The 22,118-nt window shown below is 40.3% G+C and overlaps 1 protein-coding gene across 3 annotated transcripts; it reads right to left on the bottom strand.

The window, feature by feature from the left end:
- Positions 1–23: 23 nt before the first annotated feature.
- LOC104433369 (probable 6-phosphogluconolactonase 1) lies at positions 24–4,305 on the bottom strand. 3 transcript variants are annotated; one of them, XM_039306047.1, is made up of 5 exons: positions 4,134–4,305; positions 3,137–3,188; positions 2,891–3,067; positions 2,671–2,806; positions 24–754 (listed from the first exon to the last, which is right to left on the bottom strand). In XM_039306047.1, the coding sequence occupies exons 3-5, from the start codon at positions 3,064–3,066 to the stop codon at positions 260–262; spliced, it is 807 nt and encodes a 268-aa protein (XP_039161981.1). In that variant the 5' UTR covers position 3,067; positions 3,137–3,188; positions 4,134–4,305; the 3' UTR covers positions 24–259. The 3 variants fall into 3 exon arrangements, with proteins under 3 accessions (XP_039161981.1, XP_010044384.2, XP_010044388.2); XM_010046082.3 differs by lacking the exon at positions 3,137–3,188 and having other exon boundaries at positions 4,134–4,304; XM_010046086.3 differs by lacking the exons at positions 3,137–3,188; positions 4,134–4,305 and adding an exon at positions 3,999–4,126.
- Positions 4,306–22,118: the final 17,813 nt, after the last annotated feature.

Consider the following 22,118-nt stretch of genomic DNA (forward strand, 5'->3'; position numbering starts at 1 on the left):
CATTGTCTAGATATCAAGAGAGCTAGTACAATAACGGCCTTTTATTGATCCTCCGACCTCATCAAAATCTTCTTACAGAAGGGATTAACCACAGTTCTCCACCATCCGACAAAAGAGGACGACAATTAAAAAATGGAGAACTAAACCAGATCTAGAGTTTGAATTTGCACTTCCTAAATGTGAAGGGATGTGAAAAGGACGGAAGCATAAACAAAATCCACAGATGTTCCATCCCTCCACTTCACACAAAACATAAACATCAAGACTTGGAAAATTGATCGCCATCGAGCTTTGACGCAGCCCCCTTGTCCAAAAACCACACCAACTTCCCCGTCGTCGGCTGAACCATTCTAGCGGGTAGTTTCGAGCAGTCAGGTTCCACATTGTCGATTGCCAAGTGCACGGCCTCTGACTTGGCCTCACCAGCCACAACCACAGCCACGTTGGAAGCAGAGTTGATGACCGGTAATGTGAATGTGATCCTCTCTGGTGGAGGCTTTGGGGAATCAGTTATGAAGGTCACCCACTCGCTTTTCTCGTTCAGCACTGCATGGTTAGGGAATAGTGAGGCAACATGTCCATCAGGACCCATCCCTAGGAGGATGAGGTCAAACTTGGGACAGTCGCTAACCTCAGAGACACTGACCATGCGAGCTTTCACTAGCTGCCTGATCACAAACTCGTACTCACTCGCAGCCTCCTCTGCAGAGACCGCATCATTAATGGAGTGCACATGACTTGGGATAATGGGAACCTGCCAAAGTAAAAATAAGATGAAAAGAAAGCAATGTATGAACCTTTGATGAATGAGTTAAACTAGCACAAGGAGACTTGCTGTTTGAACTACGTGTTCATCTGGTGCTTATCAGTCCTTCCCAATTATACCCTAATGATCAACATTGCATCTACAAAGATTCTCCATCTATATGTGAAAAAGTTGACATGAACAGAAAAAATAAACTATTGCCCTGTGATTTTCAGGCTACTAGAAGCTCATAGAGAATAATTTCAATTAATGATTTGATTGGCACTTTTCCATAAAACAGTAACTTTGCCAAAAAAATTCTATAATACTAAATCATTGCAACACAGGGAGCTAGCTAATATAGAAGATTTTAGTAGCATCAAAAGACAGCCAAGCTATTGCATTACGTCACAAGTGTTGATGAATTGAAGCATAAAGAAATGAAAAGATGTTTCAAGCAAGATAGAGTAAAACTAAGGGAAGCTAAAATATAATGACTTTATAAAGCCATTTTTAGTTAAATTTCTGTTTTAGGAGCACGTTATATCTGTTCAACTCAGAAAAGCAGAACAGTCAACAAGCACCAAAATTTAAAGGCTAATGATGCACTATGCAAAAGTTGACGCAGATTACTTGATTGCAATAAAACTTCTCCCTCAAAAGTCAACTTTTTTGAAACTATGTTTTGCATCTGTTAGGACACATTGAAGACTGGAAGAAGAAAGATTAAAAACTGCAGACAAGAATGGAAAACTACCAGCTCAGTTAGCTAGTTATTGATGAAATAGCATACTATTTTATCATCTCTATCAGATGCATGAATTTTGATATGGACACTTAATTTGCAATGTCCAATGGTTCTCCCTATATAACTTCCCTGCATGCAATATGCTAATAAAACCACATATATAGAGGTAAAAAACATAATGAGGAGCAAAAGATGCTACACATTTGTCACGTCTTAGAAGTAGCACTAATGGGGAACCATAAATAGTTGAATTCGTATATATTGGAAGATGACTCCATATCACAAGCTATATAGATCACAGTAGGTGGAAACAAGTTCACTGTCGTCTTAGTTTATGGTGATTCAATAATTATCTGCTGACATAGAAAATGCTTCCTTCAGAATGGTTCAGAAGAAAATGTAAATTAGGTAGAGTGATGGAGACTTGCACACAATTGTAAATCTACCTAAAAAGCGGATTAAGCATTTATCGAGAGCAACTAAAAGGACAACCCTAAAACTCAACCGAGAACAGGGAGAAACAAAACATAGTCAGATACAAATGCTGGAAGATGTGCAATACATGCTAGGATGTGTTGGCCTATTATCTGAAACACAAAATAAACTAAAGGCTGGTGAACAATTCTTCCAATGAAATTGGCTGACGCACCAGGTTAAAGGCCCAGATTTAGAAGTTATACAAGAGAAAAAAAATTCCTGAAACTCGAAAATGAAGAGATAATGGTTGATACATAAGCATTACTTGATGGAACTTAGTCCAATTATATCAACAGTCTTTACAGCCCTGTTGTTGTCAATTTCGGGTCCATACATCCAGGAACAGCTTAATGAAGAAGTCTATCTAGTGACCAGATGACAATAAAGCATTCAACAAGAACAGAAAACTGAGCATGTACAGAGAATGTGTAGTGACCTTCCAGCCACATTAAGAGTCCCGAATATCATTGTGGAATCGGTCAAAATAATAAATGCAGACGTCAGTGGGAGAAGCGATGCAAAATAAGAGGCTTGTCTACATGCTAAGGAGAGAGGTGATCTCCCAGGTTGGGAAGGGCTTGTGAAAGTGTAGCAGTTAGTTCCCAAAAGAAGATTAAACGAACGCATTCCCATCATTGCAAAAACAAATGCTGATAGATTTTAATGGACTACACATCATTAGTCTAAAAAAGATGCACACCTTGGACAAGAGGCCGTCCTTCGCTAACTTATAGTTGCTATCAGTGTGGTTCTTTGCTACCACACGCTCATCAGCCCAGAAAATATACCATTTTGCCCAATCCACTGTCCTATTATAAGGCGCTTCACTGAGTTTCCTGCAATGAGAAATAAAATGTCACACAGAGAGCTGAAACTGTCCATCTGACAAAAGCAAGTAGAGGGAATGCAAGCATTGATACCCCATTAAGCCAATGAGAGAACCACCAGATAAGGCGATGGAGAAAACACCTCGCTCTTTCACCGATGCCTCAGATAATTCAGCAATGTAGTCCGCCAAGTCAGTGCTCAGCTCATCCAAACTTTCATGGATCCTCAATTCTCCTCTATCTTTACAAACCACCCCAGAGAGAGCCATTCTAAATGAAAGTCCAATTGAGCAAAAATCAGTACTTTGATGATACAGAAAGACAAGATGTGAAATTCACCGTGTGGTTCAATTCTCCTCTATCTTAACGAACCACCCCAGAGAGAGCCATTCTTATTGCAAGTCCAGTTAAGCAAAAATCAGTACTTAAATGATAAAGAAAGACAAGATGCAAAATTCTAGAGGAGAACAATTAAAAAACTTTGCTATAAGCAACTTGAAACAGCAAATACTGACAGGTGGCAACAGGCAATAAGAAAAATTGAAAAAAATGATATTAACTAATCAACTACATGTTTCATAGATCTTGAAGTAGCCTGGAAATGAAAGACAGCACCAGAAAAACCCAGCAATGTTTATGCCTCACATGCATATATATGTACAAAAGACGACAAAGATGAAGCATAGCCACATTGTATGATCAATCAAGCACAATAAATGTCTGGATCCCTAAATCACAAGCATAATCATAATCCAAACAGCAATTATCGAAAGCCAAAAGTCCACCTTAAATCTGCCGCAGAAGGGTTTTCTATTTCTTTAGCCCAAACTCAAAGCAATTAGCCACCATGGAATTAGATAAAATAAAGAGCAAGAAAAATGCTTTCGTGCATAAATTGGTGATCGGTACTTGTAAAGAGATCAAGAGCAAAACCATCATTTTATACATCACAAACAGGCTTCAGTTCTACGGCCGACACAAAATGTACCCAGTACCTGACTACAGAAACTCAATCAGAACCCTCCTTTAAACATTGGCGATAAAACGTCATACACAGCCGAAACGATCAAGAAGAATCACGGGCAAGCCACCAATTTGCAGACAGATAAACACAAAGTTATTTCATCCAGAACAAATTGGCCAAAAAAAAATCTCTTTTTTTTAGTGAAGGAAAGAAAGAACCAAGAGGCGAGAGGCTTACACGGGAGGGACAGGAGGGTGGAGAGGGGGAAAAGAACATTGTCCCAGGTTGATATCAATGAAAATTCATGTAATCACGCTATTGATATGCTATATTCATATAAATTTCGCAAGAAATTCAGGGAGAATTTTTCACCTTCTGGGTGTCCCACGTGCAGCCACTGATCGTGACGAAACGCAAAACCCCCTCTCTACACAAAGTAAACCGAAGAAAGCTTCGATGAAAGCAGATGGAGAGACGCCCAGAGCGACAACTTATATATATAATGAGCCTCATCCATTTTTCCTCTTTTGGGGCCAATGCACTATACTTTTTCCCCTTTTTCTTTTTGGGTATACAGAAGAAGAGAAAAACCATCGGCGATAATCGCTGGGATGACAGAGACCCACAAGCGCTGGATACATAATTTTCTTTTTCTTTTTATTGATAGAATTTTGTTCAGTTAGCCATAAGTATAATATATATATATGTATATATATGTATATATATAATACCCAAATCACCTGAATTTCTGATGATTCTTCCATTCTTCTCTATTCCCATATTGTGATATCTGCACGGCCCACCTGTCCATTCTCAGCTGCTGACAGATGTACCAATAGTGCCTTATGTCTTGCACGACAAAAACAGTTTTTTTTTTAAATTTATTTATTAGGAATTACTCTTGTATGGTAGTGGGGATCAATTGAAAATTCAGTTTTTTATCCTATTCTATAAGCTATCTGCCCCTGGCATATAACATCTTCCTCCACTTGCTACTCATCTCCATGGCATACAAAGAAGAAAATATTCTCTCTCTCTCTCTCTCTCTTCTTTTTTAAATTAAAAAAATTCTTATAGAACTTTTTTTTTTTGGTCGTCTCTTCAAAACCAGCTAATATACACTCTATTATATTATGACTGTGTGAGGGAGAGATGTGTCTTGAACTTTACCCCACCTCATCTTGATCCCATAATTTCCCTCCACTGACACAACTTTTGTTTCTTCAATAAATTATTGAAGAGTGATCTGATTTTATCATCTGCTGACGTATGGCTTGCTTATAATCAGATAATTATTGCTCGACATACGCAACAACAATCTACACATCATGTTTAGCCTTAAGTTAAAGCTCGCAAATTTGATACGTGTCTCACAAATTTTTATTTCCTTTTTTTTTTTTTTAACTTCAATGGCTAATTCTGATGTCCCCTTCTAAAAGGGTGTGACATATATCTTTCAATATAGTACCTTATTATATATTCTTTTCTTTATTGTTTTTTTTTCCAAACCTCGTATTTACCAATTGATGAATAATAAAACTAGAAATTGGTCCAATTGGAGTTTCTTTTATGTAGTTCTTCAAGCGTAATCTAATTCAAAAACATATATCTCATCTTAATAAATACCATAAGAATTCGATGTTTGCTTATGTCTAATGATTTCACAATACATATAACCGTAAAAATATAAATAGAGATGGCGTGAAAACTATTTATAACGCGGAAGTTGTATTTGTGAGTCCTTCTTTTGCACTACCTATGTACTGCTCCGATAATTAAGAGACCTCTTCTGTTTCGCAAAGGAAATGTTAGGGACGATAGAGTTGCGCCTCCTATGTATTTCCTACTTTCCATTCTTGAAAAGGATTATGCCATTTTAGTCTGTTTAGGCTAGCTATTGATTGCTCATGTAATCTCAACTTTATGTCACCTCCTTAAGTGTCTTTTGAGTTGAAGAGAGCCCAACGTCAATCATTTTCGTTCAGTTTCCCTAACCTCCACCACCATGGAGCGAAATGATGGGCATATCGAAAAGGAGGTTTGGAATCTCTACTAAGGATGAAGAAAGTCAATAGGCTATATCAGATTATTTAGTTTTGATATTCCTTATTATTTAGCTGTGAAATAAATCGACGTGATTCATAAAAATAATGTGAAGTTTTGTGATATTTTAGGATTGTTCAATAACTTTTGCGAAAATGAAATTTGAAAACTGACTTTACCAAAAAAAAAAAAAAAAAATTGAAAATTGACGCTCTAATGATAAAAAAAAATAAATCAAAATTACAACCAATTTTAGTGAATCTTCTTCTTTTTATATATTTTTTGTTAGTAAAAAGATGGAAAATGGGACCAACACGATTTTCTCTTTTAATTATCATGAAGGCTTGACACTTATTACAAAATGTTCAACTTGATTCACAATTATTCAATCCTTTTATAAGTGCACGAGTATCCCACCGTAACCCGATCGATGTGTTAGAAACCCGAAAGTCTCTCCACATGAGATGGTAAGAACCCAAAACACAAGCTAACCAATGATGTTTGCTCATAATATGGCTAGAACTTGTGGTTTAAAGCCTGGCATTTTATTTCTAGAATGGGATAATTGGTTGTCCCTTTTTGATCGGAACTGCCCCACGCACTCTCTCATTCCTAACTTTGACAAAGGGTACAAAGGACAGTTCTATCATGGTCTCAAATCCCACTTCCATGTCTCTATTTCAACTAGGTTTCTGTAGGCAACTTTGTACATCTCTCTCTAGTTTGGCAATACACCTTTTCGTGTGAAAAAGACAATCTTGCCTATGATGGAACTAGAGGCCTTGGACTACCTGCCAGTTCTCAGCCGTGATAACCAATAGGGGTGAGCATCGGTCTAGAGTCAACTCTGGACCAATGTTGGACTGATCCAACCCTGCTAATCATGGTCTGGTTTCCAAGGAAACTGGGTCAGTCCTTGGTCCTCGGATTCCTAAACCAGTACTGTCATAATTTAAAAATGAGGAAAATGTTTTTGTGAGGAGTCATCACGGCGTCCAAAAAGGGATAAACAACTTATCATGGCATCTTCATCTAGTGCTTGTTCTCTTTTGTCTTATTTGTCCTCTTAGCCTTCAATTTGCCAAAATCGAAAGAAACAACTTCTCCACTCACCACTCGACACTTGCCTTGCTCACTTTGGGTTACTCGTGCCGCTTGTCACTCGATGCACGTCTGGCTTGTTGCTCCCCGCTCGACGATCAATGCTCACTCTGCTCAACGCTCACCCCACTCGACGCTTGCCACTCACCTCTCCTAGCTGACCTCACTCATCACTGAACCCATTAGGTCGGTCTGATTCTCGGTTGTCTTTTCATGGAATACAAAAAATAAAATAAAATAATTATTGATCAATCTCAGGTTGGTCTTGGAATCAAACCAAATCCATTAGGTTAATCCAATCCTCGGTCACCATTTTATAGAGTACAAAAAATGAAATAAAAAAAAATCGGTTGGTCTTGGGTTAATCCTAAAACCGAATTGAACCCACTGAGTCAATTTGGTCCTCAGTCTCAAACTCAATAGGGTCGGTCTTCGGTCCCAAAAATTAAAAACCAGCACTGTGCGAGTTGGTTCTAAGGATAGGGGGTGGACCGACCCAACCCAAATCATGCTCATCCCTAGTAGCCAAGGGGTGTTTTCATCGATGAGGACCATCCCTAATAATCCTCCAGCACGGCACCAACAGGACTACATTTTTTATTTTTACTTACCGATGCCCGCAAGCCTCACCTCCCCCCTCCCAGTGGAAGTGTAAGTTTTTCTTTTCTACTATCAAAGAATACCAACGATTTCACACTAAAGAGATGTTGAACATTAGCAACACCGCACTTCAAATCATCCCCACATCATGTTCTTCCTAGAGGATCATTGAACGTGTTCCCATGCTATCTTAAGAAGGGAAAAAAAAGAAAAAAGTATGTAAGCATCATGAGGGAAAAAGAAGTATTTGATCCCCAAAAAAAAAACTGAGCTTACTCATTCATAAGTTTCCTCTTTTGTGTCTTTTTCATGTTTGCTCCTCCGCTTTTCCGTAGATTTTGCTATTTTTAGCTTTCTACTAACAATTCCTTGTTAGTTGACCGAGTGCTCATTAATGAAGCAGGATCTTTAAAGCATCTTCTATTGTATCTTGATTTAGGTTTTTTCCGCACCATATTTTGATCTACCTCTTCTTCGATCTAGAATTCTTGGCAAAACCCTGGACTCCTTGAATACAACGGGATCTCGATCTAATGAACCGTAAATTCTCACTCTATTCATTTACTAAATGACTCAATAAGATTAGTAATAAACCAACTATCAAGTCCGCATGAATCTAATTTATTTACACATCCGATCTAATCTCATGTTTGATGTCCTGCGTGAGAAACGATTGTGGGGTCTGATAACCTCATGATATCGAGCAACTTAAAGTAAAAAACATTTCGAATCCCCATAATAAATGATGTGTCGGGTCACATATTCTATGCCACGCAACTGTCTTTAGCTGAGAGAAAGCAGACATCTCAACATCTCAAAGGGTCATGGCGATTGCAAAAGCAGTTCCCTCGTTTCTTTTCGTGGTAAAGCTACAAAACAGCTTTCGCAGATGACAACAACGTTAATGACTTATAATCAACGCGAAGGAACGACTTTAGGTCTTTCGAGATGATTGGTTGTCGATCCACAGTTCCTTAACAGAAGTCATTATGAAAGGATTAGCGTGTGGGGATCTAACTTCAAAGGTAAAAATCATGCTCTTCCAGTTAAAATTATGGGGTCGTCTTTTAGGAAAGCACATGGGTATCTTCGTTTCTTCACCATAAAAATAGCTAGCCAGGGATCTTTTATTCTATTCGACCAAGAGATTCTTTCCCTTGGAGTTAAAGACTGACAATGTCTTCTCTTGATTGATGATGTCTCTTAATCCTATTGCTAGGCGGTTGTGTAACCTAATGATATAGATGAGGCTTTAGATGTTTGAGCTCACTTGATTTAGAAAATGCATTTTGGAAGTTTGTTGCTTGATGAGCACATCAAAACTTAGGCTACATTTGATGATCAGTACAAAAATCGAGACAAGTTAAATTTTATTTTATCCCGTGTTTGGATCATGTCCAAGATAGGGTAAGACTAGATTAAGAGGGATATGACCCAAATAGAAATATCCTGTGAAGGGTGGAATAAAGGTGAATAAGAATTTTTTATATTCATGATATAAAACCTATTTTTCTCGAATAGCAAATTTCTTAGGATAATAAAATTAAATGAATAATTAAATATAAATAATATGTAAGTTCCAATATAAAAAAAAAAAGAAAAAGAAAATTCAAAATAACAAGACAAAGTTAACAACAATTTTTGTTTATATATATATATGAAGTTCTTTTTTATATATGAAGTTCTTTTTTTCTATTATATATACTATATATAGTATATATTTGTATTCCATATTTTAGGTGTATTAGTATTTGAAGTAAATTAGCATAGATTGTTGTTTAATGAAATTTTAATTAAGAATGATGGAAGGGAATAAAATAAATAAATAAGAGAGGGGAATAAAATAAAATAAAAATAAGTAAATAAATATAAAGTAGAAAAACCTAAATTTTAAATGAACAAATTTAAACTTGAAAGTAATCTTTATAATTTTCCAAAGAATGAGAGGCGAGGAGATCACTAAAAATCCCCTATCATCTCCTTCTCCTTCTCCTATGTAGTTGTGGTTCGTGTTAAGCTTCACAACTCCTTTGTCACTCTTTAGTTTACCTTGAAACTCCGCAGCAACAGTGAGAGGGTCGAAGAGAGGCGAAGTTCCTTCTCCTTCATAACTCCTAGATTCAAGTTAAAGTTTCACGAAAGTGACGAAAAAGTTGAAACATTATGTTTTTCGAAATCGCATACATGATCATACTTTCCATCTCATACTAGATATGGCACACACAATCTAATATATCTCGTTAGTCTCACCATAACCCATTTATATATATTGGCATGGTCAAGCCCGCGACTTTAGAACATTACAATAAGCTCCTTTGTTGTTTGAGATTCAGATTTCACAATATCACATATTGATTGCTAGTGGCTATCTCCGTTTGTGCATTTGTGATTTCTCTAAAGGTAAATTGTGAGAAATTGTTGCCATTGTCGTTTGTGCATTTCAGGTTCTTTACACTGATATGCAATTCTACCAAAGAATGAACATGACAACATATGAAAACATTTGACTTATCATCATCATTCTCCAAATTGTGGGTAGGATAGAGCAAGATCTATGGATTTCATATGTTACCATATTCGTTTACACTTATTTGTAGTTCTTACAAAACAATGAATATGATTCCACTTTATCACTACAATTCACCAAACGATAGGATATAGCAAGATTTCTGGATCTCATAATCTATCATATCTTTAAAGCCAGATGACTAAATGCAACCTAAGTTGATGAGTTCACCAACTTTGAATAACTTTCGTGCAATTAAAGTCAAGGGTGAATATTAGTCTTGGTTGAATCGAAGGCATTAATTAGTCTATGCATGATATAATCATAGTCTAGATTAATTTCATTACATAAATGATAATTAAATAGATAGATGAGAGTTTTCGGATGGATGTTGACACCACGATTAGAATATGGGCCCAAACGAAAAGAATCTAATTGTCATATCAAATCATGATTGCACACATGACTTACAGTATTAGAAATTCCAATCCAAAGCTTACGCTATTAAGTGGAGTAGACAACATATATATAAAGAGCATATAGAACATTTTGTCAAGCAATGTGGAGTAACATTTCAACATGCCTCTCACACACAAATCAAATTAAGAGTGGCACATGGAATTTGACAGATAGGGGTGGACGCACACATGCGAAGGGGATAGCATTAACTTTGATACCATGTAAGGAAGTGCAACTTAAAGGTTTGGACTATTAAGTTGAGGGAGACTATATGGATATAAAGAGTGTACAGAATCTATTGTTAAGTCATATAAGACAATATTTCAACAGTAATTATGGATTTGATATTTAAATCCGGATGAGCTCATTGATCATGAATTCTCGATGGTCAAAGTTCGAGTGACATACATTGATGCGAATATTTTTCTGTTTTAATGAATTTTGGCCTGAGGAATATGTACAAACACATGTAACTTGCATCATGACGCAACTCCTATATGAATTAATTAACTCGGTGCCTATTCTCGACATAGTTGCAGATATTTTTCATTTTCCATATAGTAAAATCATTGTCAATAATGCGTCATTCATCATGTCGATCAACTGCCCCGAATTTGATATTGCCGTGTTCAGGTTTGAATTTCTCATCCCTACCTATTCTGTCATTTCAAGTGTAGATGTCGACGTGCATCGTCATAGACTTTTTGAATTGTTCAGACTAGCTCCGTTTTACTTCCTTGTTAGAAATCTCCCAATGCCCTCGCTTTCAGAAAGAAAAACTGTTGCATTCAGTGGTCTTTTACTCTTCATTATTGAAGAAATCGATTGGAGAGAGCAGATGTTGTAGGCCAGGATAAGCCGGTCCCTCTTAAACCCTCTCGCCCAATAATAATTCCAGATCCAGAAGACATCTGCATCAGACTTCCCTCTAATTAAGTGACACTCTTGCCTGTTGTTTGATTCTCTTCTTCTTCTTTTTTAACATTTTTTCCTCCTTTCAATTCATAAGTTTAGTTTCTATTAAAGGTGATAATTGGGTCCTTCTCTAAAATTTGCATGCCCTCTTTTTCAAGCTGAGGTCAGCTAATCCCCAGTTAGACCCCTACGTATGTCGTAGGCCATGATTAGTTTTCATGCTTATTTGTCGCCGCAGCTATGAAAAATGGGAATTGGGTAAGATGAGGTTGAGCCAATTCCAGTAGATAATCAAGTGATTGGTAGAATTATCAGCAAACCATATGGCAGTAGATTCCACATAGTTCACACAGGTCTTAGATGATGGGTTCCAAAATCCCAACGACAGATCGAACCGAGACCCATTTCCCTATCCACCCCATGTAGTTCAGGAACTTGCTTCTTCTCCTTCATTAGGGTTTCATACTCCTCACGTTACACAGCACAATCTATACTCGACATGACAGTCATCGCACACGGTCGATATACATCATGCTTCAACCGCAAACACTTCACGGGTTTTCCGGACAACTGCAGTACGTTAGAGAAACCCGATCCATAGAAAGCATGCCGCCAAGTGAGAAGATATTGCACACTCCTACATCATAGATCAATAATGCTAGCTAATCCAAACACCGAGCCGAGAAAGCTTGACTTTACATACAAGGGATGATAACAACATCCACACAGTGGGGTCAATCAGCGAAATGACCACTCGAGACTTGTGAGCTCTCTTCCATTGAATTATCCACCCCCCACCCCACCTCTCTCCAATGGAATGATTTCCAGCTACATGCGAAACAGAGAAACGTCCTTGGCAACACAAGGTGGAGCTATCTACCGAAGATGGAGACTGGTTCTGTTGCAAAAATTTGGAATGGAAACAGGATAATATACTCCAATGGGTTAGGTTGGTCATGAAAAATAAAAGGAATGTCCTAATCAACATGATAGGACGATAGGACGAGTAATAGAGGGGAAAAAAATCCACTAGTTAGCCATTGGTGTGGTATGGGTCCACTTATATCTGATGATGAGCAAAGGCAAACTTGGTTGCACATGTCAATCAATTGACAACTCCCCTTTTTCATTGCCAGCTTTAACATGATCTTTTCCTCTTCGTGTGGCCCTTGTTCTTGTCTCTCCTTGGATTTTGGGGAGAGGGCAAACACGTGACGTCATTCATCTTAACTTCGCTGAATCCTTGAGCAATGAGGAGCGGGGATATCAGGAAGCCGTATGAGATCCCTCAAAACCTTGTGATCTCCAGTGACTCCGAAAGAAGTGCTGTCGAAGATATCGAGATTAGTTTTGCCATGAAAAATTAGCATCACCGTGTAAAATTGCAAGTAGAGTTCAAATGAATATTTTGTCGAGGAGTCACGGTGCCATAAACTCCAATCCCCAGCCGATGGATGAAATTACCTGCTAACGATGACATTAATGAACCTCAAGGTCAAATTTTGCACCTCATTAGGTGATAGTTAATAAAAGTACGTTGGCCCATTGGAGTTCCTTATTTAGTTTTTCATGCATAAACTATTTTTTTTTTTGGTCGACAAATGCATAATCTAATACAAAAGTACATATTTTGCCTTAGAAACCCTACAAGTTCAATGTTACTTATGTTTATCGATTGTTCGATGACATATGTAATATTAGAGATATTTTAAAACCGGGCATCACACTAAACTTTCGCAAGTTTATAAATAATGAGGGGTCCCTTTTTTTTTGCACTAAAATTTTGTTGGTCCAACTTTAATTATTAGATAAGCCACTTAATCTTGTATAAAATGAAGTATATGAGCTTTTTTGCCTAAGCAATACTCCAACAGTAGATTTCTTCCCATCCAAATCCTCCTCCTGTGGACATGCTTGGGGCTGATATATTATATGTTTTTTATTTTTTGTGGTTGGGATACAATATATGTTTTTCCTGTATAGATCTGCTGTTTTCTGCTGCACTAATTTGTAGTTTCCAACTCTCCATCGCTCGAAAGTGGTTATGCCATTTTGGTCTTTCTAGGCTGGCTGTTCACTGCTCATGAAATCTCAACTTTATGTCATCGTGATTTGAAGAGTGTTTTGAGTTGAAGAGTTATCATTTCGCTATCCATCATTTTCTTTGATTTCTCTAACGTCCACTGCCATTATGCCATGTCAAAAGGAAGGTTTAGAATTTTTTAATCACAAACAGCAAAGTGGGAAAAGTTGAGGAACAGGGGACTTGTATTTTTTTTTAAGAACCTTGCAGTTTCACGTGATGGTACATTTGTATCAACCAAAAATCAACAAAGTGAAAGGTTTTTATTTTTTTGGTAAAGCATTTTTTTTTTTTTGGTAAAGAAGGTTTTTATTTAGTTCACCATTCTTCGTTATTTAGTTGAGCAACATATCTTATTGAAAAGAATAGAGAACCTTTCGAAACACTGTTCACGCAGATGCTCTCGTCGGTTTCGCGCGGCTACTGTTCACCCGCCTGCGCGCTTGCTCGTTCCGATCGACTCCGCCATCCGATTGTGCCCATTTTTTGGAGACGAGCTCCCTCCTTAGCCGATTCTTCTTCTCACCGAGCGAATCCCCACTGTATGTCTTACTCGGCCGGGACTCTCACTCGATTTTTAGGGTTTCTTCTTCGGAATCGCCCGGTCGCATGGCTTCCGCCTCTGCGGCTAGCGATGGTATTCGGGGAAAGGGCCCCATGGATGCGATTGAACATCCTAACCCCCCCCCCCGCGCTTGTTCGACCCGCTTTTATGAGGTATTCCTCTGCTGTAAGAGGTGCCCGAGCCCAGTCTGGTCGCTCGCGTAGCAGGGGACGAAGCAAAGCTCGAAAGGCTCGACTGATGGTGGGTGTTTCTGCTCGGCTTAATGCTGTGGGATGTGAAAATGTCTCCTCTGGGGTCTCAACTCGCAAGGGAAAGAGAATCTCTTTCAGCCGAGACTCGGCTGCTCGTCCATTGCCTGCTCCACGAGATCAGGAGCCTAATCCGGTTCAGATTAGCTCCAAGAAGGCGACTGGGAATTCGTCCTCGATCCGTTCGGGTAGTAAACCCCAGACCCAAGTTTGCTCTGGCGGTCAGTAACCCGATCTGCAACCAAAGGTTATGGTTTATCTTTCGTTTCTCCGGCTACCATTGAGAATTCAAAAATTCTCCAGATGCCGGACGAATTGTTAGAGGCGTCTCACCGTAAATGGTAGGAGTGTCTTGTTGGCTACTATATTGGTAAACGACTACCCTTCCAGCTCACGGAGGACGCCCTCAAACATGCTTGGGGCCACCATCTAATCGAGGTAATTGTTGCAGACCTTGGCTTCTATTTTTTTCACATTCCAGATGGTGAATTCAGAAAAAGAGTTTTGGATGGAGGCCCGATTACGGTAGCCAAAATCCCCTTGATCCTACAGCAATGGCACCCCATGTTGGAGCTCAAGAAAATAGCTCATAACATTGTTCATATCTGGATCCGTCTTAGGAATGTGCCTGTGGCATTATGGTCAGCTGCCGGGATTAGTTTTCTAGCGAGTGGTATTGGTAAACCGCTTTTTGTTGATAACCGAACGGAGCAAATGGCAATGGTGGCCTTTGCTCGCGTCTGTGTGGAGATTGATGCTTCTAACTCCCTTCCTGAAGTGGTGGAATTCATGATGAAAGGGGAACTTAGAACAGTTACAGTTCAATATGAATGGATTCCGGCCCTTTGCCCATCCTGCTCTACTTTTGGCCATAAATGTCCTATGCCTACTGAAGCTGGCCCCTCCAAAGTTGGTCCTGCTCTCCCAAGGTCTCATGGCCCTCCACAAAATGAATGGCGTGAAGTAAGAAGTAGGCGGAATAAGAACATTCCTGATGCGCAGGTTCTGATTTCGAATCGGATTGCTCCCATCCCCCCCCAACCTGGTGGGGACCAGCAAGGATTACCTATGCCGCAGAAGCTTTTGGCCTCTGATACTCAACCGATAACTAGAAGTCAGGAAGAAGCTTCGCCGATAGATCCGGTCTGCGCACTTCTCCGACCCCGCACCTTCTACCTTACTACAAATACGGGGCTCTCATGCTTCTAACAAATCGGGCTCAACGGATGAAGAAGAATATGAAGACATCTCGCTCCGGTGAATCTGAATCTGTATCACCATGTAAGGTGCCGTCATCCACTCCGAGGAACGTGATAATGCTCCTTCTCGGGAAGCGACCCAGGGATCCCCATACCCATAAAAAGGAATTCTCCGCTCGGAATTTGCGAGCCGACTTTTCCTCCCGGCCCGAAGCCTATTCCTCCCTCGGCGAGGAAACGGGGGCAAGAAAAGGTAATTTTCTATATCGAATCATGTTTTTTGGTGTTTGGAATATTAGGGGCCTTGGAGGTGCCCTCAAGCAAGCTGAGATTAGGAATTTTGTTAGAACAAACCGGCTGAGTTGCATTGGGATCCTGGAGACTAAAATCTCCCCTACTGCTCACTCCCCTGTTTCTGCTTCTCTTATATCTGGTTGGTGTTGGTCTATGAACTACTCTAACTCGATCAGGGGCCGTATTTGGATAGGATGGAATCCTTTGGCTGTGTCTTTTTACACCTCTGCTTGCACTGCTCAGGCCATTCATGGCCGTTTGAAGTGTCTTATTTCGGGTATTTCCTTTAATTTATCTGTTGTCTATGCGGAGCACTCCTTCGTCTTGAGGAGACCTCTCTCGGGATGATTTGATTTCAACTAGTGCTCGTATCCGGATATCCCTTGGATTGTTGCTTTGGTGATTTCAATGCCATCCGTTATGCGTCGGATAGAGCGATAGGTCCAACTATTGGATTCCAGCGTTTGAGGATTTTGGTGAGTGCCTTATCCAAGCGGGGCTGGATGACCTCCGTTTTGTGGGAAATAGGTTTACTTGGTCAGCCTCTTCTGGTCCTATGCAAAGACAGAGAAAGATAGGTAGAGTGCTTACCAATGCAGCCTGGAACTCTACGTTCTCCTACTCTGAAGCAAATTTTTTGGCCCCTGGAGTGTCTGATCACTCTCCTATGATTGTCAGGATCCTCCCGGTTCCGAACTCCCATAGGCCCTTTAAATTCTTCAATTTTTGGATGACGAACCCATCTTTCTTTGAGCTGGTTCAGCAGGTTTGGGACTCCCATATCTCTGGTTCGCCTATGTATACCCTATGCTGCAAGCTTCAGGCCCTTAAGCGAAGACTTAAGCTTTTAAACAATGAATCTTATTCTGATATCTCAGTTAGGACTGCTAATGCTAGACGATTACTTCTGGAAGCCCAGGACGCCATTCAGCTTGATCCTCATAACCAAGCCTTGGCTGATAATGAAAAGGAACGCCTCTACACCTTCTCTAATCTCCGCCTTAAAGAGGAATCTTTCTTTAGGCAAAAATCTCGGGTGAGATGGCTCCGTGAAGATGACTTGAATACAAAGTTCTTTCATCACTCAGTGAATCGCAGCCCTTCGGAATAGAATCGTCTCCATTTCGAAGGTGATAACTTGATCACGGATCCCGCCGAGATTCAGCAAATTTTTGTTCGCCATTTTCGAAATCTTCTATCAGCTGCTGTCCTTTCTTCCAACCCCTCTGTGGAAGAGATTCGAGCAAAATTGGCATGTACCCTTGATGAAAATCAGATCTTCGCCATTTCACAGCCCTTCACTGATGATGAAATCCGAGCTACCTTATTCTCTTTGGCTAGTGGAAAGGCGCCGGGACCGGATGGCTTTAATGTTGATTTTTTCAAGCGGTCTTGGGACATTGTCGGCCCATCGGTGTTGCTAGCAGTTCGAGACTTCTTCTCCTCGGGACAGCTCCTTCGTGAGATCAACTCAACAATCCTCACTTTAATCCCCAAGATCCCGAATGCATCGTCAGTTAATGATTTCCGCCCTATAGCTTGCTGCAACATTGTCTACAAATGCATCACGAAACTATTGGCCAACATGTTAGCTCTTGTCCTCCCTTCCATTATAAGCCCAACGCAAAATGCCTTTGTGAAAGGGAGAAGGATAAGTGACAACATCATGCTTGCCCAAGAGCTGTTTTCGGACTTCCACCATAGTCCCTATCTCCCTAAGAATATTATCAAGGTGGATTTCTCTAAAGCTTATGACTCGGTAGATTGGAAGTTTATTGAAAAGACTCTCCATGCATTTCGATTTCCATCCATATTTATTGACCGTATTATGACGTGCATCCGAACTCCTAGGTTTTCTATATCTCTAAATGGTGAATTGCATGGTTACTTTGATAGCAAGAGGGGTATCCGTCAAGGAGACCCTATATCCCCGTACATTTTCACGCTTGTAATGGAAGTATTTACTGGTATCATCAATGGGTGTACCCGCAAGCCTGATTTCAACTTCTTCTGGCGTTGTAAATCTTCTAAACTATCCCACCTTTTCTTCGCGGATGATGTCTTGCTATTCTCCGAAGCTAACATGGCATCTCTTAGGCTCTTGCTGGATGGAGTAAACTCTTTTGCATCATGGTATGGGCTCGTTCCCAATCTAAATAAGAGTGAAATTTACATCTCTGGTGGATCTTATTCTCTCAAGAACTCGCTCACCGATGCATCAGGCTTTCGTCTTGGATCTCTTCCTTTTCGATATCTTGGTGTCCCTATAATTTCATCAAGACTAGGCAAGGAAGACTGTGTCTCTCTGGTTGATTCTATCATGAAGAGAGTTTAGTCTTGGACTAATCGATTCTGTCAACCGCTGGCCGACTCCGACCTTATCAAATCATGTGCTGCACTCCATTCGGGTATATTGGTCATCCGTCTTCATTCTCCCTTCCTCGGTTATTAATCGGATTGAGCAGATATTTCGGCAATTCCTTTGGCGTGGTCCTAGCCTTGGATCTGGTGGGGCTAAAGTATCTTGGGAAGAAGTCTGTCTTCCCAAAGCTGAAGGGGGATTGGGTATCCGCTCGGTTCTCGTGAGTAATATTGCTGCGATGATTAAACATATTTGGCTCCTATTCTCTGATAAAGAATCGCTTTGGACCAAGTGGATTCATTCCGTTTTTAAAGCATAAAAGCTTCGAATGCGCCTGCATCGACCATCCGTTCTGGTCCCGGAAGAAACTTCATGGCATGCGTGACTTGGTTCAACACCACTTTAATTGGAACATTGGTAATGGCCTAACGGCTTCTTTCTGGTTTGATCCATGGCATCCTCGTGGTCCACTAAATAAGCTTTTCTCGGATCGTGACATATATCGTTCTCGTATCCCGCGGAATGCTTCAGTGGCTACTGGTATTGCAGCTCTATATACCCCCTCAGCGGTTTCAATGGTTATTGAGAACTGGAATGATCCGATTCCCTGCCTCAACAACCACAATGATCGTTTGGTGTGGCTTGGCCACTCCTCTGGCCAATTCTCTACTGCGTCTGCATGGACTATGCTTCGTCCAAGAGGCTCCCTCGTCAGCTGGTCTCGATTTATCTGGAGCCCCTCATGCCCCCCGCGCTACCAAACGCACCTATGGCTGATTACTCGGAATAGATTACCAACCCAGGTTCGGCTTCTGTCATATGAGAGGATCCAGAATGTCTCTTGTGCCTTTTGTTCATCTAGGCCGGATTCAACCGATCACTTATATTTCGGATGTTCGATCACGGGACGGCTAGCCTCATTCGGGCGTCTAATTGTAACTTGATTTGGAGGAATGGATCCTGGGAAGACAACCTTCTTTGGGTAGTAAACCATCTCTTGGATGCGAGTTTTCATCAAGCCATTGCTCGCTTCTCCTTTGGTGCCTTATGCTACCTCATCTGGAAGGAACGAAATAATATCATTTTTCGTAACCAAAACCTCTTCCTTCCGGCCTTGAAGGAGCATTTACGAAATGCCGTCAAAGATAAAGCATCCACTTATTCGGGTGTTCCGGATATCCCCTGCAACCGTAGGCTCAAATGGCTTGGGAATCCATCCTTTTATTTTTGACTCGAAGCGAGCTTTGTGCTTCTTTTGGCGTCGTGCCCCGGTACTCTTCTCAAGGACGCGTGTAACTGTTCTTCTCAGGAGCCCCTTTCTCCCGCTTGTGTGCTGCTTTGGCCTTCCTTCTCCGCAGCCTTGGTGTCGACCTCTGCTTTCTTCGGTGTGTCGGTTTCCTCTTTTGGGATGGCTTCTTTCTCTCCCTTTGGCCGTAATGTTTGGCCTTTCTTCTCTATTTTGTTCTTGCCGCCTTGTTCTCTTGGCGCTTTTCTCTGCTGCTTGTTTTCTTCCTTTGTGCAGCTCGTCCCGTCTCCCATCCACTCATCTTGACGCATGTGTCTAGCTGAGTGTATGTTCTCTTGGAGTCGGCTGTGTTGCTGTGCTTTTTGTATAGCTCATTGGTTCTCTAGATATAATACTTCTTACCTTTTACCAAAAAAAAAAAACATATCTTATTGATACCCACCCGTGGCAGCGCAGGTGGTATTCGCTCTCTCCTACAACATTGCAGTCGAAAGTTCGAATCTCCTCATTGTCAACACGATTTAACTGGGCCCTAACGATGGGTTATTAAGCCTAAATAGTGGCTTGTGACGTTAGACGGCTTGCGACGACATCCGATGCCACCGAGCATCGGTGGACGGTGTGATCCCGATTAGCGTAAGTGAAAAGGGGCTCCAGCGGTTCCTCGGTAAAAAAAAAGAAAAAAAAAAGAAACATATCTTATTGATTTACTGGAACTACGTCACTTGATACTCGAGGACCATCTAATAATTTGTTGGAAAAAGACTACGGAAAATTGGAACTCCAATGATGACAAGGGCCTTGCTACCCCACTATTTGGAATCTAATTTCATCAAAACCTTATAATCATTCTTTTTTACTTTTTAGGGATCATTGCATGCTCCTTTTAGGTCGAAACAAAGGAATCACGCGCTCTCTTGTTTCTTTGGCAAAGAGGGACAAAGCACACGCGTCTCGTCATGGCCTCAAATCCCACTTCCATTTCTGCAACTAGTTTCTGAAGGTGGCCATGTGTTTCTTTTCCAAATAAAGTAAAAACCTTCCTCTAACTTTTGCATTTGCTCCAGTATAGCCCCCACTAACAAATGAAAGGGAATGTATCTATTTCCAAATTACTCATATATTAAGTAATAAAAAGACCACGAATATAATTAGCATATCTCTTGTAACTTCTCATTTCATCTGGTGCCTTACACATGAAACTACCAATTTCTTCCCATAGACGACCACCATACTTCGCACATGCAAGTAGCGCATGTCATTAGTCTCTCTCTAGCTCAGGAATGTGCAGCATACCTGACGGCTGCAGGGCATAATTTAAAATTCAATCGTTGCAATGCCAATGGACATTCAAGGACTAGTACTGCTGGTCTCATCCATTCTCGGTCGGTGGGGTTGTATTTCCGATTCCTTATGTTATGCATGAGAACCTGATGGGCACTCGAGGGAGAAAGTCATCCATATTTCTTTTTCTCCAGAAGATCTTTCACATTCACCAGCACATTGTCGCATTCCAGATCAAAATGCAGGACATTCTTTATTTGCAACAGTGCAGCACCCATTCCAATTACAAGCTCCTTTCGATGGTCTAGATGCCTTCAGATTATGCAGGTTAGAAGCTGGAGATAAGCAGAACAGAAAAGAAGGAATGACCATTGAATGAAGTGAACAAGCAAGATGACATGCTTACCGTTCCAAGACATTTAAATTTCTTTGTTGCTATGGCTAACGATATATTTCTACCCATCTAAGTTCTAATATCCAATCATGCCGATTGTAACAACTAAAAGAAAATTTTTGATTCAATGCATCATCAAATTTGAAGAAGATGTGCTGGAGATAATACTTATCCTTGTGGAGTAAAACATGCCTCATGGAACCATCAATCATAAATTCGCAATAGTGACTGAGGTTCCTCCAGGTCCATCTTGCACAACACATAAAATGCCATACATTCACATGGTGAAGTTTGGATATCTGAAAAACAAGAATTAGCCTGGATAGAGCATTAGAGATACACAAAAATTGGACCCAATGATACGAAACGGAGAATGCTATTACCAGTAACCTCAAAAGTACAGAGTGACGTTCTGGTTGCACGCATATAGTACCCATAATAAAACCACAATGGAGTCTACATATAATTTTAAAAAGGGGACTCACTAATTTATCCTGCTTTGAAGATCAATCTGTGAAGCAAGTTTTATTTATTCACTTGAGAGCAACACCCGTCCCTCTCCATTTCCCATGATAAACAGATCCTGAACGTATCAGAACAGAGTTCTCTAAGCTCTTCAAGTCCTTCATTCTTTATTACCAACTAAGGGCATGTGGAGTGGTCACCCAAAAGGACAAAAAGAAAAGCTGGCAAAACAAAATCTGGTGAAAAGAAGTCAAAACAGAAGTTTCATAGAAGAACATCCAGCAAAGAGATGATCAATGCCTGAACAGTGACAATCCACACAAACTAAGTGGCAGTGTCAGCAGAGCAAATGATAGATGTAAACTGTATACTCCCTCAAGTAATTTTGAATAGATGAAGCATGCAGAGACCAAAGCGTGTCATGTCTATGCAAGCTATTATTAGAACTTGTCCCTGGTGCTATGGATGTCGGTACAGGCTGTACAACTGAGTCTTATAAAAGAGGCCAGCACCATAATTTTCACATTTACACTACTGTATGACAGAAGGGATCCACCACTGTCAAGTATGGTATTGGCAATTCGGGCTTACCT

This window comes from Eucalyptus grandis, chromosome 2 (genome assembly GCF_016545825.1).
Source record: "Eucalyptus grandis isolate ANBG69807.140 chromosome 2, ASM1654582v1, whole genome shotgun sequence".
NCBI lineage: Eukaryota > Viridiplantae > Streptophyta > Magnoliopsida > Myrtales > Myrtaceae > Eucalyptus > Eucalyptus grandis.